The 13,887-nt window shown below is 46.4% G+C and overlaps 1 protein-coding gene across 1 annotated transcript; it reads right to left on the bottom strand.

The window, feature by feature from the left end:
* Nucleotides 1-3,456: 3,456 nt before the first annotated feature.
* Nucleotides 3,457-13,508, bottom strand: LOC120021148 (olfactory receptor 10A4-like). The gene is made up of 6 exons (XM_038964787.1): nt 13,292-13,508; nt 12,682-12,859; nt 6,930-7,094; nt 6,626-6,764; nt 4,504-4,652; nt 3,457-3,592 (listed from the first exon to the last, which is right to left on the bottom strand). The coding sequence occupies exons 1-6, from the start codon at nt 13,506-13,508 to the stop codon at nt 3,457-3,459; spliced, it is 984 nt and encodes a 327-aa protein (XP_038820715.1).
* Nucleotides 13,509-13,887: the final 379 nt, after the last annotated feature.

The raw sequence follows: 13,887 nt of genomic DNA, 5'->3' as shown, positions 1-13,887 counted from the left end.
TTACTAAAAATATTTATAATCATGCAATCACAAGTGAAATATACCAAAACACAGTTTAGCTTGTTGTTAATCCACCTATCGTGTCAGATTTGAAAATATGCTTTACAACAAAAGCAATCCAAGCTTTTGTGAGTGTATCAATCAATGCTAGAACAGCTAGCCCCAAATTAGCATGGTCACGAAAGTCAGAAAAGCAATCAAATTAATCGCTTACCTTTGATAATCTTCGGATGTTTGCACTCACGAGACTCCATTACACAATAAATGTTCTTTTTGTTCGATAAATATTACTTTTATAACAAAAAAACGCCATTTGGGTTGCGCATTATGTTCAGAAAACCAAAGCCTCGTTCCGTTCAACGAAAATTCCAAAAAGTATCCGTAATGTTCGTAGAAACCTGTCAAATGTTTTTTATAATAAATCCTCAGGTTGTTTTTAACAAACATAATCGATAATATTTCAACCGGACCGTAACCTATTCAATAAAAGAGAGAAAGAAAATGGAGAGCTACCCCTCTCGCGCGCAGGAACTAATCAAAGGACACCTGACTAGTTTTGAAAAATCTTGCTAATTTTTCAAAATAAAAGCCTAAAACTATGTCTAAAGCCTGGTCACAGCCTGAGGAAGCCATTGGAAAAGGAATCTGGTTGATACCCCTTTAAATGGAAGAAAGACGGGCAAGGAAACACTGATAAAAAAAAAAAAAATCACTTCCGGGTTAGATTTCCTCAGGTTTTCGCCTGCAGAATCAGTTTTGTTATACTCACAGACAATATTTTGACAGTTTTGGAAACTTTGGAGTGTTTTCTATCCTAATCTGTAAATTATATGCATATTCTATGATCTGGACCTGAGAAATAGTCTGTTTACCTTGGGAACGTTATTTTAAAAAATTACAAAATCTGACCCCTAGCGTCAAGAGGTTAAGTGACTAGTGATACATATATTACATTAAATTATTGATTATTAAAGCGGCTAGAGATTGAGTCTGTATGTTGGCAGCAGCCACTCAATGTTAGTGATGGCTGTTGACCAGTCTGATGGCCTTGAGATAGAAGCTGTTTTTCAGTCTCTCGGTCCCAGCTTTGATGCACCTGTACGGACCTCGCCTTCTGGATGATAGCGGGGTGAACAGGCAGTGGCTCGGGTGGTTGTTGTCCTTGATGATCTTTATGGCCTTCCTGTGACATCGGGTGGTGTAAGTGTCCTGGAGGGCAGTTAGTCTGCCCCCGGTACACTAAATTAGAAGGGTTGCAGCCAGGGGGTGGGGCACGTCTGTAAAGCCAACATGGAGAGGAGCCAACAGGTATAGAAAACACGCACATAGTTGCCAGAGCTACAAATAGGAGCAAAAATTTGATAATCAGAAAATAACTAGATAAGATACTCTACAGAACAACTCGGCGGAACAGTCTTACCAAAACAAGTCACAAATTTAACCTGCCCCTTAATCATGATTGACCTTAGAGAGCCTTTTTATTCTCTATTTTGGTTAGGTCAGGGTGTGACTAGGGTGGGTACTCTTTGTATTTCTATGTTGGCCTGGTATGGTTCCCAATCAGAGGCAGCTGTCTATCATTGTCTCTGATTGGGGATCATATTTAGGCAGCCTTTTCCCACCTGTTGTGTGTGGGATCTTGTTTTTGTATTGTAGCCTTTTTAGCCCTACAAAGCTGCACGTTAGTTTGTTACTCTTTATTGTTTTGTTGCTGGTTCACATTAATAAACATGATGAACGCCTTCCACGCTGCACCTTGGTCCAATCCTTCCAACAACGAGCGTTACAACAGTACTAGACAACAGATAAAAAACTAAAATTATACTTATCACTCCTGGAGATATCAAGAGTCCTCTAGCTATAGAATGAAGCATAAAAGTAATGTATTACTGTGACACATTACTGGTTACCCCCAACACCGGTCATTACACAATACTTGCTTTGATACAGCAGATACCTGTAGGATAACTGCAATATGATATACAGTAACTTACTTGCCAATGAGCTGCTTGTAAGTTACTGTCAAATTCACAGCAACCCCTTTACAGTGCATCCATGAGATCAAAAGTCTAGTTTTAACCATGTTTTGAAACTATACAGTCTTAATTTACATTGACTTAGTTTACACATGTGAAGTAAACAAGCTTTTATTTTGGGTTCTGATGGGGTACGGAAGTTCTGATGGGGCACGGCAGTTCTGATGGGGCACGGCAGTTCTGATGGGGCACGGCAGTTCTGATGGGGCACGGCCGTTCTGATGGGGCACGGCCGTTCTGATGGGGCACGGCCGTTCTGATGGGGCACGGCAGTTCTGATGGGGCACGGCCGTCCTGATGGGGTACGGCCGTTCTGATGGGGTACGGCCGTTCTGATGGGGCACGGCCGTTCTGATGGGGCACGGCAGTTCTGATGGGGCACGGCCGTTCTGATGGGGCACGGCAGTTCTGATGGGGTACGGCCGTTCTGATGGGGTACGGCCGTTCTGATGGGGCACGGCAGTTCTGATGGGGTACGGCCGTTCTGATGGGGTACGGCCGTTCTGATGGGGTACGGCCGTTCTGATGGGGCACGGCCGTTCTGATGGGGCACGGCAGTTCTGATGGGGCACGGCCGTTCTGATGGGGCACGGCAGTTCTGATGGGGTACGGCCGTTCTGATGGGGCACGGCAGTTCTGATGGGGTACGGCAGTTCTGATGGGGTACGGCCGTTCTGATGGGGCACGGCCGTTCTGATGGGGCACGGCAGTTCTGATGGGGCACGGCAGTTCTGATGGGGCACGGCCGTTCTGATGGGGTACGGCCGTTCTGATGGGGCACGGCAGTTCTGATGGGGCACGGCAGTTCTGATGGGGTACGGCAGTTCTGATGGGGTACGGCCGTTCTGATGGGGTACGGCCGTTCTGATGGGGCACGGCAGTTCTGATGGGGCACGGCAGTTCTGATGGGGCACGGCAGTTCTGATGGGGCACGGCCGTTGAACTAAGCTCATTTGGCCTTTATAAATTATATTCTTCAAGAATCAATGGCTAATATATGATTCATTTTAAAGAAAAAAAAAGAATGTACTAATTGTGGATTGCCCCTTTAAGGGTTATATTGCAGATATGAAAATGTATCAAATGTGATTTGATGACATCAGTCTTATTTGAGTGATGTGACATTTCAAATGAGGATATGATTGTTGCTGTCTGAATGTGCTGTAGCCTCTTCTTTCGCAGCACATTCAGTATATGGGAACAAAAACAAACTACCAGACAGCAAAAACAAGTGTAAATGTTTATTGTTTACCATATTGAATAAGGAAATGTAAAAAACATATCAGTTCTGGGGCTCAACATCTGCATGACCAGATGACGTTTCGGCCAATTGCTTCCTTCATAGGTGAGAGAACAGGAGAGAGTGCAGTCATAATGCCTCCTGTGTGATTTTATTAGCGGCAGGCTGCCTGAGTGCCTGTCAGCAGGCTATGGGGTGGATGGAGGGTTTGTGATGTGCGTTGGACTGCCCTCTGTAGGCCCACTTGGCCAGGGAAGCCTTGATCTCCTTGGTACGGAGGCAGTAGATGAAGGGGTTGAGGAGGGGCGGCAGCAGACTGTAGAATAAGAAGAATACATTATTAAAACACACACACACACACACACACACACACACACACACACACACACACACACACACACACACACACACACACACACACACACACACACACACACACAGAGAGGCTGGAGCAATGGGCAGCTACTAGTGTAGTGCCCAGTGAGGAGTGTAGGGGTTAATTGCACAACAGCAGGTGATGGCATCTAGGACACAGATGCCAGCAACCCACCACTCCCAACCACATTTATCCCTGTCAAACATGGGATTCAAACTGACAACCTTCTGGTTGCTGGACCGCTTCTCTAAACTACCTGCCTGTTGAGGAAGGTTTGGCCGATAACAAAGTCCTGGCTGATGGAGAAGTTGAGGATGCTGCTGGTGTAGACACAGCACCGGGGGACGTAGTACAGAGAGATGATACACAGCTGGGAACTACAGATGGAGAAGGTCTTCCACCGACTCTGGATGGCAGGGGGCAGAAGGGAGAGGGCAAGAAAGGGACAGGACGGGAGGGGAGACGGGGAGGGGGACAGGAATGAAGGGAAGGGGGAGAAACAGACAGGACGAGGGGGACAGAGGGACAGAGGGAGACAGGAACAGGATGGGAGGGGAGATGGGGAGGGGGACAGGAATGAAGGGAAGGGGGAGAAACAGACAGGACGAGGGGGACAGAGGGACAGAGGGACAGAAGGGAGACAGGAACAGGAGGGGTGTAGTTCAGACCGGGGAGCCCCTGGTTGGATAGCTGTTTTTGGGATAAGTGCCTTTCTCAAGGGCACAACGGCAGTGGTGGTAATGATCTGACAAAAGTAGCCAGATCATTCCACTTGTGCATCGCCCGGCCCGGGACTTGAACTAGCAACCTTTGGGTTCCCATCCCACCTCTCTAATCTGTGTTCTACCTACCTGGAGAAAATGGCGAGGCTGATGCGGAGGTCAGGGGTTGTGGTCAGGTTGGGGATGTAGGGTGTAGCGTTCACTATGAAGCGGGGGATGTAGTAAATAAGGATGATACAGCCCTGAGTAACACAGGTAGAGAAGGTCTTCAGCCTGCCCTGGGTTAGAGAGGGGAGAGTAGTGGGTTAGAAGAAATGTTTAGTTTAGATAAGAATGATACAGCCCAGGTTGAGAAGGTCTTCAGCCTGCCCTGGGTTAGAGAGGGGAGAGTAGTGGGTTAGAGGAAAGGTTTAGTTTAGATAAGAATGATACAGCCCAGGTTGAGAAGGTCTTCAGCCTGCCCAGGGTTAGAGAGGGGAGAGATGGAGAAGTGTTCTCAGTGGGTTAGGGTTAGGAGAGAGTAGTTAAAATTAAGGACAGAGACAGGACAGGACAAGCAATGTGTGATGTAAAGGTGAAATGGTGAACCTGGCAGTCCAGGTTTAGTGCTTAGGAGGCTCCTCAGATGAGGATGGGGAGGAACATACTCCTCAGTTAATTTAATAAAATAAAATAGTGAAACATAAAAAAGTTATAATTTTTAGATAAAACTGTAGTAAATATATACACGTCAGCAAAGATTTGATTACAACACACTGTTTTGTAATGAAGGTCTACAGTAACCTCAACAGCACTTTGTAGGGTAGCACCAGGTGTAGCCGGAGGACGGCTAGTTTCCGTCGTCCTTCGGGTACATTGACTTCAATACAAAATCTAGGAGGCTCATGGTTCTCACCTCCTTCCATAGACTAAGACACAGTAATTATGACAACTCCTGGAGGACGTCCTCTTGCAGCATGAACTAACATTGTCCACCAAATCAAAGGGTCAGGGAATGAATCTAGTACTGAAAGCATAAGCTACAGCTAGCGAGCGCTGCAGTGCATAAAATGTGGTGAGTAGTTGACTCAAAGAGAAAGAAAGACAATACTTGAGCAGTTTTGAACAACTGAAGGAGAAGCAAGAGAGAGAGAGAAAGAACTAGCTATAATTCATTGTATTTTTTTCACTTTCATTTACTTAGCTAGCAAATGAAGTTAGCTACTTTATCCTACTCAAACACCCAGCTCAAACAAAGAGAGATGTTATGTTAGCTAGGTGGCTATGGCTATCCAACACCGGAACTCTTCCAAGTCAATGTAACCTTTTGGTCTATTGCTACCGGGTTCCACCAATGTAACTGCTAAACTGCTTGGTGACTGTAGACTGTTGTGCATGATTGTAACGGGTTTACTAACGCGTGAAATCTAGTAGCTATGTTGACTATGACATTAGCTAATTTGGTGACAATGATGTAGGCAGTGTGTAGCAGTTAGCGGTTGGCTTGGAAAGGTTATTTCGCCTGGTCACAGACAGCTGATATGTTGTGCACTGAAGTTCACAAGTGAAGGGAAAAGGTGAGAGGAGGAGAGCACGTAGATGCGAGAAGGAATTGTGCAATGAGCAAAGTGATCATGCTGTTTGTATGCGGCTGCTGTGAAAGTGATCTGTGTTTGCGTGTGATCAGGGATGTATTCATTCCGCCGATTCTGTTGAAAAACATTTATTAAACGGAAGTAAACGGAACGAAATGGGGATAAACATACCTGAATTTGTCCAATAGAAACTCTCGTTTACAACTGTTGGACTAATGATTACACCCTAGATCAACTAGACGCAGGCAAGAGTGTTCAAGGTAGTATTGAATGTTACTGTCAGCTTGATTACTCCAATTTTTCTCTCGACCTGTGTAAACTTTCATTCATAGGCTATGTTGTAGCAACCTCATGTTGGGTATAGGGAAAATTAGAGTATCATGTGTAGTAGCCTAAACCTATTGATGTTATGTTGAGGTCGTAATAGAAATAAGGCCACGCTCATAAACATTTAGTGGTGGGGTCACACACCCACCACCCCTTACCCCTCCTGCCACCCAGCCCCCCTGCACCCCCCACCCCTCCTCCCACCCAGCCCCCCTGCACCCCTCCTCCCACCCAGCCCCCCTGCACCCCCCACCCCTCCTCCCACCCAGCCCCCCTGCACCCCCACCCCTCCTCCCACCCAGCCCCCCTGCACACCCCACCCCCACACTTCACACCTCCAGAATTCTGACCTGTGTGTTAGCCATGCGCATCACGGTGACGATGATGTTGACGTAGGAGAAGACGATGAAGCCAAAGGGGAGGAAGAGGACGACCATGGCTAGTGAGAAGGATACTCTGCTCTGGGACGAGATGTCAGCACACGACAGCCTGTTGAGTGGGTGAGTGGTTGGTTGATTGTTTGACTGAATTTATTTAATCAATTAAAAAAAGACAAACTGTATGTACATCAAGTATAACACAGTAAAGTCACTAGGAGTCAAAAGTAGTGCACTTTAAAGTGAATAGGGAGCAAATTGGGATTCGGGCACTGACTGGTTGAGAGATGTGGTGTCGCAGTAGCAGTGGATGATGCGGTTGGGCCCACAGAAAGGCATCTGGGATGACTGGATGGTGGTGATGGCTGGAGATATCATGGCTGACACCCAGGACAGGGCTGTTAGGAGAGACATGGTCCTGTTGGTCATCAGCTCTGTGTACCTGGTAGAGAGGGAGGGAGAGAGGGATGGAGGGAGGGAGGGGAAGGGGAAAGGTGTGGGAGAGAGAGATGGAAGAAGGAGGAGAAGGGAGCGAGATGGGTGGGATAGGAGGTGAGAAAGAGAGAAAGAGACAGAGAGCTGCCTTCTGTAAAAGGTTGATCGTTATCTTTGAATACCTGAGAGGGAAATACAGGTAGTTACAGGTAGATATATTGACAGTATCCTGAACAAAAATATAAATGCTAAATACAACAATTTCAAAAATGTTACTGAGTTTCAGTTCATATAAGGAAAGAAATTCATGATGCCCTAATCTCTGCTTTTCACATGCCTGAGTGCAGCTTTGGGTGGGCATGGGAGGGCATGGGCCCACCCACTTGGGAGCCAGGCCCACCCACTTGGGAGGCACGCCCAGCCATTCAGAATATGGTTTTCCCCACAAAAGGGCTTTATTACAGACAGAAATACTCCTCAGTTTCATCCGTTGTCTGGGTGGCTGGTCTCAGACGATCTCGCAGGTGAAGAAGCCGGATGTGGAGGTTCTGGGCTGGCATGGTTACACGTGGTCTGCGGTTGTGAGGACGGTTGGACGCTGTGGCATTGTGCTGTGTGACAAAGCTGCACATCTTAGAGTGGCCTTATATTGTCCCCAGCACAATGTGCACCAGTGTAATGATCATGCTGTTTAATCAGCTTCCTGATATGCCACGCCTGTCAGGTGGATGGACTATATTTGCAAAGTAGAAATGCTCACCAAAAGGGATGTAAACACATTTGTGACCAAAATATGAGAGAAATAAGCTTTTTGTGCACGCTCTACATAGCCGATGTGAGCAAGACCATTAAACAGGTCAACATTCATAAGGCTGCGGGGCCAGATGGATTACCAGGACGTGTACTCAGAGCATGCGAGGACCAAATGGAAAGTGTCTTCACTGACATTTTCAACCTCTCTCTGACCGAGTCTGCAATACCTACATGTTTCAAGCAGATCACTATAGTCCCTGTGATCAAGAAAGCAAATGTAACAAGCCTAAATGACTACCACCACATAGCACTCACGTCGGTAGCCATGAAGTGCTTTGAAAGGCTGGTCATGACTCACATCAACACCATCATCAAAGAAACCCTAGACCCACTCCAATTCGCATACTGCCCCAACATATCCACAGATTACGCAATCTCAATCACACTCCACACTGCCCTTTCCCACCTGGACAAAGGAACATCTATGTGAGAAGGTAGTTCTTTGACTACAACTCAGCGTTCAACATCATAGTGCCCACAAAGCTCATCACTAAGCTAAGGACCCTGGGACTAAATACCTCGCTCTGCAACTGGGTCCTGGACTGCTGCCCCCAGGTGGTAAGGGTAGGCAACAACACATATGCTATGCTGATCCTCAACACTGGGGCCCCTCAGGGGTGCATGCTTGGGCCCCTCAGGGGTGCGTGCTTCGTCCCCTCCTGTTCACCCACGACTGCATGGCCAAGCCCGACTCCAACACCATCATTAAGTTTGCTGACGACACAACAATGGTTGGTCTGATCACCGACAACGATGAGACAGCCTATAGGGAGGAGGTCAGAGATCTGGTCGTGTCTTGCCAAGACAACAACCTCTCCCTCAATGTGAGCAAGACAAAGGAGCGGATAATGGACTACAGAAAAAGGAGGGCTGAACAGGCGGGTTGAGAGTTTCAAGATCCGTGGTGTACACATCACCAACAAACTATCATGGTCCAAACACACCAAGACAGTCGTGAAGAGGGCACGCCAACACCTTTTCCCCTTCAGGAGACTGAAAAGATTTGCATGGGTCCCCAGATCCTCAAAAAGTTCTACAGCTGCACCATCGAGAGCATCCTGACTGGTTGCATTACCTCCTGGTATGGCAAATGCTCGGCATCCACCCGTAAGGTGCTAGAGAAGTTAGTGTGTACGGCCCAGTACATCACTGGGGCCAAGCTTCCTGCCATCCAGGACCTCTATACCAGGCGGTGTCAGAGTAAGCAGTAATATTGTCAAAGACTCCAGCCACCTTAGTCATAGACTGTTTTCTTTGCTACCGCATGACAAGAGATATCGGAACGCCAAGTCTATGTCCAAGAGGCTTCAAAACAGCTTCTACCCCCAAGCCATAAGACTCCTGAACATCTAATCAAATGACAACCTAGACTATTTGCACTACCCACCCACCCCCCCCCCCCCCCCCCCCCCCCCTCTTTTACACTGCTGCTACTCTCTGTCATTATCTATGCATAGTCACTTTAATAACTCTCCTTAAATGTACATATTACCTCAATTACGTTGACTAACCGGTGCCCCCGCTCACTGACTCTGTACCGGTACCCCCTGTATATAGCCTCGCTATTGTTATTTTACTGCTGTTCTTTAATTATTTTGTCACGCCCTGACCATAGTTTGCGTTGTATGTTTCTATGTTTTGTTTGGTCAGGGTGTGATCTGAGTGGGCATTCTATGTTTTGTCTATTTTGTCTATTTCTATGTGTTTGGCCTGATATGGTTCAAAATCAGAGGCAGGTGTTTGTCGTTGTCTCTGATTGGGAGCCATATTTAGGTATCCTGTTTTGTCATTGTGGGTTGTGGGTGATTGTCTATGTGTAGTGTTTTGTGTCAGCACTATTATTCGATAGCTTCACGTTCATTGTTTGTCATTTTTGTATAGTTCGTTCAGTGTTCTCTTTTCTAAATAAATTCAAGATGAACACTTACCGTGCTGCATATTGGTCCTCCAATCCTTCCAACTACTCCTCCTCAGATGAGGAGGACGACGAGCGTGACATATTTATTACTTTTATTTCTTGTTCTTATTTTTTTTAGGATCAATTATTATTTTTCTAACTGCATTGTTGATTAAGGGCTTGTAAGTAATAATTTCACTGTAAGGTGAAACCTGTTGTATCCGAATACAATAGGTTTTAATTGATCCTAAAAAAAATATGACAAATAAAATTTGATTTGATTTGAATGATGAGCCTCTCATGAACAAGATGGTGTTCTCCGTCTTGGGACTAGTCTTGAAGTCGGTACAGCCGATCTGACAACTTCTGTCTTTAGGGGGTGAACAGTTTGGGCTACACACTAATCTGTGTAAAGGTGAGACTCTCAGGAACATGTACATGTCAGCTGTTATCTCTAGGACACCCACAGGCCTCACAAGACTTGTCTGAAGGCCCCCTGGTACCAGTCAAAAAGTGTATGGACTTATATATGGGACATTTTTAGTGACAAAAATAAGGGGTTAAATACATGTAAAAAGAATTATATAAAAATGTTGCCTGATCTTTCTTTAATCTCTAAGACACTTTTTTTGCGTGGGACTCTTTGTTGTTCCATGTAGTGAATCTGTTATTCAATGTGTTTGTATGGGCTAATAACAGTAAGGACTATCTGTTGTTCCATGCAGTGAATCTGTTATTCAAAGTGTTTGTATGGGCTAATAACAATAAGGACTAGCTGTTGTCCCATGCAGTGAATCTGTTATTCAATGCATTTGTATGGGCTAATAACAGTAAGGCCAAAACTATGTTTTTCATCACATAAAAAGAAAAAAACTATTACGATGTTTTTAAAATTCAAAATCAAATAGTAAAATATGACCTTAAAACAGTTCGATATACACTGCTCAAAAAAATAAAGGGAACACTAAAATAACACATCCTAGATCTGAATGAATGAAACATTCTTATTAAATACTTTTTTCTTTACATAGTTGAATGTGCTGACAACAAAATCACACAAATTATCAATGGAAATCAAATTTATCAACCCATGGAGGTCTGGATTTGGAGTCACACTCAAAATTAAAGTGGAAAATCACACTACAGGCTGATCCAACTTTGATGTAATGTCCTTAAAACAAGTCAAAATGAGGCTCAGTAGTGTCTGTGGCCTCCACGTGCCTGTATGACCTCCCTACAACGCCTGGGCATGCTCCTGATGAGGTGGCGGATGGTCTCCTGAGGGATCTCCTCCCAGACCTGGACTAAAGCATCCGCCAACTCCTGGACAGTCTGTGGTGCAACGTGGCGTTGGTGGATGGAGCGAGACATGTTGTCCCAGATGTGCTCAATTGGATTCAGGTCTGGGGAACGGGCAGGCCAGTCCATAGCATCAATGCCTTCCTCTTGCAGGAACTGCTGACACACTCCAGCCACATGAGGTCTAGCATTGTCTTGCATTAGAAAGAACCCAGGGCCAACCGCACAAGCATATGGTCTCACAAGGGGTCTGAGGATCTCATCTCGGTACCTAATGGCAGTCAGGCTACCTCTGGCGAGCACATGGAGGGCTGTGCGGCCCCCCAAAGAAATGCCACCCCACACCATGACTGACCCACCGCCAAACCGGTCATGCTGGAGGATGTTGCAGGCAGCAGAACGTTCTCCACGGCGTCTCCAGACTCTGTCACGTCTGTCACATGTGCGTGTGAACCTGCTTTCATCTGTGAAGAGCACAGGGCGCCAGTGGCGAATTTGCCAATCTTGGTGTTCTCTGGCAAATGCCAAACGTCCTGCACGGTGTTGGGCTGTAAGCACAACCCCCACCTGTGGACGTCGGGCCCTCATACCACCCTCATGGAGTCTGTTTCTGACCGTTTGAGCAGACACATGCACATTTGTGGCCTGCTGGAGGTCATTTTGCAGTGCTCTGGCAGTGCTCCTCCTAATCCTCCTTGCACAAAGGCGGAGGTAGCGGTCCTGCTGCTGGGTTGTTGCCCTCCTACGGCCTCCTCCACGTCTCCTGATGTACTGGCCTGTCTCCTGGTAGCGCCTCCATGCTCTGGACACTACGCTGACAGACACAGCAAACCTTCTTGCCACAGCTCGCATTGATGTGCCATCCTGGATGAGCTGCACTACCTGAGCCACTTGTGTGGGTTGTAGACTCCGTCTCATGCTACCACTAGAGTGAAAGCACCGCCAGCATTCAAAAGTGACCAAAACATCAGCCAGGAAGCATAGGAACTGAGAAGTGGTCTGTGGTCACCACCTGCAGAACCACTCCTTTATTGGGGGTGTCTTGCTAATTGCCTATAATTTCCACCTTTTGTCTATTCCATTTGCACAACAGCATGTGAAATTTATTGTCAATCAGTGTTGCTTCCTAAGTGGACAGTTTGATTTCACAGAAGTGTGATTGACTTGGAGTTACATTGTGTTGTTTAAGTGTTCCCTTTATTTTTTTGAGCAGTGTAGCTTAGACAGGGCGTATACTCTTATGAGTTAAGGTTAGGGTTAGGTAGATCTATGTTACCTGAGAGGGTAGCAGATAGCCAGGTATCGGTCCATAGCCATGGTCAACATGATGAGAGAGTTAGGGTAAAGGTTAGGGTTAAGTAGATCTATGTTACCTGAGAGGGTAGCAGATAGCCAGGTATCGGTCCATAGCCATGGTCATCATGATGAGAGAGTTAGGGTAAAGGTTGGGGTTAGGTTTAGGTTTAGGTAGATCTATGTTACCTGAGAGGGTAGCAGATAGCCAGGTATTGGTCCATAGCCATGGTCAACATGATGAGAGAGTTAGGGTAAAGGTTGGGGTTAGGTTTAGGTAGATCTATGTTACCTGAGAGGGAAGCAGATAGCCAGGTATTTGTCCATAGCCATGGTCATCATGATGAGAGAGGTGAGTGCTCCAAAGTAGTGGATGAATTGTTTCTGTATCAGACACAGATAGAAAGAGATGCCAGCGTCGTCCCACCAGTACCGAGCTATCACTTTGGGAAGGGACACCGTGCAGAAGCCTGAGAAAGTACAAGCACCGCAACATTTTAAAATTAAAATAAATATTAATCAATTGTTTAGTGGTCACATGTCACATGTCCTTACAGACACACATTTGAACAGGATAACCTTTCTGTCATGATTCTGTCTCTTACCTATATCTGACAGTACTAGGCTGAGTATCTTACCTATATCTGACAGAGCCAGGCTGAGTATTTTACCTATATCTGACAGAGCCAGCCTGAGTATTTTACCTATATCTGACAGAGCCAGGCTGAGTATCTTACCTATATCTGACAGTGCCAGGCTGAGTATCTTACCTATATCTGACAGTGCCAGGCTGAGTATCTTACCTATATCTGACAGTGCCAGGCTGAGTATCTTACCTATATCTGACAGAGCCAGGCTGAGTATCTTACCTATATCTGACAGTGCCAGGCTGAGTATCTTACCTATATCTGACAGTGCCAGGCTGAGCATGATGATGTACATGGGTTTCTGCAGGCTGCGCTCCAGGGCAAACAGCACCACCAGCAGGATGTTCCCCACCACCGTGGTCACATAGATGAAGAAGAAGAACCAGGCCACCAGCTGGTTGAAGGATGGATGGAGCCCCGGGAAGCCCACGATCACAAACTCTGACACACTTGTGTAGTTCCTTGGGAGCATACTGTATGGGGAGAGAATATTATGTGGCGATCCCACCTCTGCCACCAATGTACTGAGGAGAGAATAGTATGGGGCGATCCCACCTTTGCCACCAATGTACTGAGGAGAGAATAGTATGGGGCGATCCCACCTCTGCCACCAATGTACTGAGGAGAGAATAGTATGGGGCGATCCCACCTCTGCCACCAATGTACTGAGGAGAGAATAGTATGGGGCGATCCCACCTCTGCCACCAATGTACTGAGGAGAGAATAGTATGGGGCGATCCCACCTCTGCCACCAATGTACTGATGAGAGAATAGTATGGGGCGATCCCACCTTTGCCACCAATGTACTGAGGAGAGAATAGTATGGGGCGATCCCACCTCTGCCACCAATG

This window comes from Salvelinus namaycush, chromosome 26 (genome assembly GCF_016432855.1).
Source record: "Salvelinus namaycush isolate Seneca chromosome 26, SaNama_1.0, whole genome shotgun sequence".
In the NCBI taxonomy this organism is placed as follows: domain Eukaryota; kingdom Metazoa; phylum Chordata; class Actinopteri; order Salmoniformes; family Salmonidae; genus Salvelinus; species Salvelinus namaycush.
This window is presented reverse-complemented; position numbering and strand designations above follow the sequence as displayed.

Excerpts from the sequence above, each read along its gene's own strand:
- LOC120021148 (XM_038964787.1), bottom strand. The coding sequence starts at position 13,508 with ATGCTCCCAAGGAACTACACAAGTGTGTCAGAGTTTGTGATCGTGGGC. Across the intron at positions 12,860-13,291 it reads CCTGGCACTGTCAGATATAG|GCTTCTGCACGGTGTCCCTT; the intron begins GTAAGATACTCA and ends GTACTTTCTCAG. Across the intron at positions 4,653-6,625 it reads TGCGCATGGCTAACACACAG|GGCAGGCTGAAGACCTTCTC; the intron begins GTCAGAATTCTG and ends TCTCTAACCCAG.